The 5,673-nt window shown below is 39.7% G+C and overlaps 1 protein-coding gene across 1 annotated transcript in view; it reads left to right on the forward strand.

Annotated features, from left to right (window-relative positions):
* angel2 (angel homolog 2 (Drosophila)) overlaps positions 1–1,212 on the forward strand; it is a 9,218-nt gene extending 8,006 nt beyond the window's left edge. The window contains exons 6-8 of the mRNA XM_008397339.2: positions 131–231; positions 316–467; positions 562–1,212. Of these exons, the coding sequence (XP_008395561.1) occupies positions 131–231; positions 316–467; positions 562–737 (429 nt within the window). The 3' untranslated portion in view covers positions 738–1,212. The remainder of the gene's footprint in view (positions 1–130; positions 232–315; positions 468–561) is intronic.
* The last annotated feature ends 4,461 nt before the right edge of the window (positions 1,213–5,673 follow it).

Here is a 5,673-nt window from a genome sequence, read left to right on the forward strand (position 1 = left end):
GTTTCAGTTCATTTAATGTGAACCTGAACCAGTTTCAGTTCATTTAACATTTAATGTGAACCTGAACCGGTTTCAGTTCATTTAATGTGAACCTGAACCGGTTTCAGCTCGTTTCATGTGAACCTGAACCGGTTTCATCTCAGCTCTGTCGTCTGTCCCAGCTGTGGAAGGAGGAATCTCTAACCTGACGGTAGAAGATCCCGCCTCTCAAGCCTCAGCTGATGTTGCCAGGTAACCAGATGACCAGGCTTTAAGCCAATCAGAGCAGTGTGAGGCCAGGTGTGTGTCCTRAACRATTCTGACCTCTGATCTTAGGTCAGAGCCAAACTGCTCCAGATTCAGGATCAATCATGACCTGAAGCTGCAGTCGTCTTACGGGCACCGCCTGCTGCCGGACGGCCGCCCTGAGGTCACCACCAGCCACTCACACACATCCCTGACCGTGGACTACATCCTGTACAGCTCAGGTACACACACACACACACACACACACTTGTTTTTCTGTCCTTATTATTAGTAGTAGTAACAGTTTCCTGTTCTCTCTCGACTCTCCCTTATTAGATATAAACGCAACCCCTTCACTTCCTGGTGGGCGGGGCCTCCAGCTGCTGGGCAGGCTGTCATTGGTTGGGCAATCAGAGCTGGAGGAAGTCCACAGACTTCCCAACTGGCACCACTCATCCGACCATCTCCCTCTCCTGGTCCGGTTCCGCCTGGGTCCAGACAGCTTCACATGAAGGAAAACCTGGATTCAATCCAACCTTTAGGGAAAACCTCMGTTTTATTTGTTTCAGGAAACTGAAACTAATAACATCTTGTATGTTTTTAAATAGGGAAGAATTTCTACTGCTGCCGCTCGGACGTTTCCAYACGGAGTTCAGAATTTGCACAAAGAATTTATCGTTTCATGTCTCCATGGTGATGGATTTACWAAATAAGTTTAGAAAACGTATTTGCAGACATRCTGACCCCAAACGTTAAAAAAACAAGATGCTAAATTCAATATGCAGAAATGAACCAACATCTAAATTTCATCATAAACATTAATTTTTGCTTATTATAGTTTGATGGCAGCTGGTGAAAATTCAGATTCATAATCTTCTTTCCTCCTTTGATGGCATTTAATATTCGCATCTTTCAGAATATTTTTTCAGTTTCCTCTGGGATCAATAATGCATTTTTGAATTGAATTCGACTGAAGGGAATTTTTGTTTTATTTTGTTTGTAACTATTAGTTTGAGGTTAAATGTGTTTTTAAAATAAGTTTAACACATTAGCTGCTGTTTGTTTTTTAATAAGATAACGTTTTACTTTACAGTCTCGTTTTATAAGTTAATGTGCCAAAACTAAGAACATTTCTATAAGATTATCTGTTTATTATTTTATGAGTTTTAATTATTTTTATTTCCAGTAAGGGAATGATCTTTGCATCTCATCATCGTATTTGGAAAACGTACCGTTTATGTTAYCTGGWTGAGTTCCAGTCCATCTGCAGCTGTTATCATTTTAATGCATCAYCTTAATGCTCTATATGCTTTTCTACTGTTTTGTGTGTCAGTTTGGGGAAGTTTACAGTTTGTAAATAATAAATTTGTATKTTTACACCCAGCTGCAGTTTGCTTACTGCTTTGAACTGCAGGATGTTGTTGCTGTCGGTTTCAATTCAAGGTTAAATGATTCACAGATTTTCMCCTGACGGAAAGTCTGGTTTCATTCTGTTAGAATCGGGTCGGGGTCGAGGCCKGGGGCTATGAAACGACCCAGTCAGGGAGAATTTGGACAAACGTTCCTGGTTTTCCTCAGTGCTGCATGCTCAGCTTTCAGACCACTTGGTATTCTGCCCGTCGCTCTGCAGCAATGCAGCAAAGAGCCTCATCTGATCTGCGACCTGCCTGCCGAACTTATGACCGGGACAAAAACGAGCTTCCAGCTGTTAGTTACTGAAGACATTTAACYAGTCCTTCAGCTGTGGTACTTAACAGCACATCGTATGACGGAAAAGAGAAGTTTATACGTCACTAAGACTTTTTGGATGTTTACTGCATTGCCACTAGATGGCAGCAGACAACCCAATTCACCTGAAATGGTGACGAGAAAAAGATGAGACTCGAAACAATAACGTTTACATTTAGGTTGCTGTAAATATTGAGCTATGTGCTGTTGAGGCTCTGAGGAAGCAGGTTGGTGAGGAATAGTCTTAGACGTAGTGCTGATGCCACATGAGTCTTAGCTGATCTTTTTAAACCAATTCTTGCAGTTTCTTAAACTCTTTTGGGGGTAATTTACATTGACGGATTGACCTCACCTACATGTTTTAGGAGATGTGGGGGGAAACCAGAGCACCTGGATAAAACCCACGCAGGTACAGGGAGATCATGCAAACTCCACTCAGCGAAGACGGGACACATCCTCTCTGTGCAGCTGCAGTGTTAGCCACTGCACCACCGTGCTGCCCACTTTTTTTCTATTTCAAATTCATCTTAAAGTTTTAATTTTTTTTTTAAATTGGGTTAGGAGGAGATCTTTGTTTTAGTTGGCAAATGGGAGGGAAAAAACTGGCCTTTCTAAATCTCCTCATGTCGCATGGCAGGATGGTTAAAGCTAATGTTCWTGGTTTTAGTTCACTCTTTTCTTTCTTTTTTCGATTTCTTCAAACACATAAAGGTTTGCATTCTTTTCCAAATTGAAAGCTTTGGTTTTTTTTTCCTTTTACCATCTTGCATGTTGTCCAAATTCTACAAATGAATGATTTTTGTTTGTCATTGTAACGGGGAGGATCTAAATATGAGGCAAATCCTGGATGGTAGATGGAGATCAGTTGATCAACAGATTTAAAGGTTACACAGACTGACCAGCTGGTGGCGGTAGTGTACCAACTTGCTGTTTGGGAAGAAAASACTATGGTGAAGAAGAAGAAGACCCAGATTTATGTTGTAACTTTAAGCATACAACCAGGATTTAAAAATGGCCCAGTCAAATCCCATACCTAAATCAGATGAAGTTATGTCAGGAGAGCTCATAAAGACTCCCCATCCAATCTGACTGAGCTTCAGCTTTTTGCAAAGACAAAACCGTCAACTGTTATTTGTGTTTGTATAGTTATATAAATACGTATTAATATTACTAAATAATGTATTAAATAAAYTCTGAACGGCTGTGTGCTGCACACAGCAAGGTAAACCTTCCTGCCTCTAAATCCTTCAAATGGAGCAGAGATGAGAACTGAGGGATTATTTGTGGAAGGAAGTCTGTCGGCCTCCATGAGCCTCTGGAACTCGCTCACATCTGCAGTTTGACATAAGCTGATTATTTCATCAGAAGCCAGGACGCTCTGCAGCGCAGCGCTGCCGTTTTCTGACTGGATTTCTCTCCTGTTAATTTGGACAAACTTTGCTGCTTCGTTCATTTTTTWAAAAAGTCTATTTAGAGTCGAGTTTCCTCATCACAAGTAAGCAAAAGGCAAACATTTAACTCAGATGTGGCCTTTTCTTCTTAGACTCGTCAACAGCAACTACATTCAGTAAAATAACTAAAGAGTTGGAAGAAAGGATATATTATAGTGTTGGATGCAGGAAGCCTCAGCGTTAGTGAGCCGGTGTTTTATTCTGAAGACTGTGAGCATAATGTGAGGGATTTTATGAAATCTGTAAAAGATACAAAGAAGCTGAAATAAACAGAAGTTGAGGAMCAAGTTGTTCTGAAACCTCCTACATACAAACGAGGAACACCTGCTGAAAAACATAGATTTATTTTTTATTAAAACAACACATGCTGCTACATTTGGAGATAAAAACAGTCGATGTAACAGTAGGAGAGGAACAATGATAAATTACCAGGTTTCACATTTTTTGCTCATTTATCTCCAGAGTACAAAACGACACAGGAAACTCAGTAAAAACCCACAAAACTCTTGTTTTCAAAGCTCTTCAGTCCCTCAGACTTTATGGGTGTTTGATTATATTTAGAAGCGGTGGAGGCTTAGAGGTGAACACACACATGCAGATGTCTGCTTCGTCACGTCCAACTGGAGCGTTATTAAAGGCCCACTCCAGAGTCAGGCATGGAGAAGCTACTTCAGTCCAAAACAAAACTACAAAGTTCAAACATGAAGAGAATATTTAAAGTAAACATTTTTTTGCACCCATAATGAAAAACAAAACAAAAATCAGATTTAAATTTGATTTGTTAACACACTGCTGAGGCACTGGTAATGCTGGATATGATTTCTGAGTTTCATTTCTATATATAGATAGTTTGAAATCTTTTTTTTTCCATGGAGTTGTGCATCTTTTTAATAAAAAGCTTTGTCTGGTCAGCCAGTCTGATGTCTTACAGGTAACAGGAGCTGTTATCCGTCCTGGGTTTAAAGCTGGAGCAGGCCGTCCTCCTCCATGCTGCCATCAGAGGCTGAGAAACGACCAACTGAAAGGCTTCAGGTGAAACACTCGCTACAACCACAAAGTGTTTCGCTTTGCAACAAAAGAGTTTCATTCAAAATCAGAGTACAATCAAAGCAAATATCCTAAACAGACTCGAGTCAAACACAAAAGAAAACATTCAGATACTTTTGAAGCTGCTTCACGCAGAAAAGCAAAAGACGTGGAACTTTTCAAAACGTAACATTTCCGTGTGCTTCTTCACGCCAACAGACACGAGGCTTTTAAAGACGAGCCGCAGCAGAAACAGGATCATTTCGCTGGTTTGCTGCCGAGTCCCAGATCTACATCAGAAACGTCTCGGTTTGTTAACAGCACCGACATGAGAGCTCAGAATGAATCTGAACGTTTGTTCAGACAGGAAACAGTCGCTGAGGAAGACTTGGTTTTTGTTTTGTCTCTGCTAACAGCTGCTGCATAGCTTTAGCTTTGAGTTTTACATGTTTCTGTTGGCAACTAAATGCACAAGTTCTGATGGAAAAACACAAAGTGAAACATTCAAACAATCAATCAATTTATGCAACCATGACGCAAAATATGTATGTATGTATGTATGTATGTATGTATGTATGTATGTATGTATGTATGTATATAGTTTTATGTATAGTTTGATCTTGAAAGATGAGGGTTTTTTTCAAGTTGAAACATAATCTAGTTTGTTGAGCTAATAAATTCAAGGGAAAAAAACGATTATAATTAATTATAATCAACAGTTCAGTCATGACAAAAACTAAGTGCACCCTTCCATGTGACTTAAATGTTCTGGAGTTAAGCCCACCTGATCAGAACCAGGTCATCAGCAGGACAACGACCCAAACAGCAACAAATTTATCAACAGGAGGGACGAGAAGAAATAAAGGAGGGCCTAGTCAAAGTCTAGATATGAAGTTCATTACAGTGAGATAAATGATCAGTTCAGTGATTCATCCATTGGAAGTGATCTGGGGTCAGACTCTGAGGTCAAACAGGTCGACTCCACTTCATTAGTTTATTAAATTAAACCTTGAACTAAGCGACTTCCTGATGTGAGCTGAATGAACTTTAACATCTGGATCTGATATGTAAGTAATGTTAACATGTTAACATGTTAGCACGTTAACATGTTAGCATGTTAGCATGTTAACTTGTTAACACGTTAACACGTTAACATGTTAGCATGTTAACATGTTAACATGCTAACATGTTAACATGCTAACATGTTAACGTGCTAACATGTTAACGTGTTAACATGTTAGCA

The sequence above is a fragment of the Poecilia reticulata genome, linkage group LG21 (assembly GCF_000633615.1).
Source record: "Poecilia reticulata strain Guanapo linkage group LG21, Guppy_female_1.0+MT, whole genome shotgun sequence".
Lineage (NCBI taxonomy): Eukaryota > Metazoa > Chordata > Actinopteri > Cyprinodontiformes > Poeciliidae > Poecilia > Poecilia reticulata.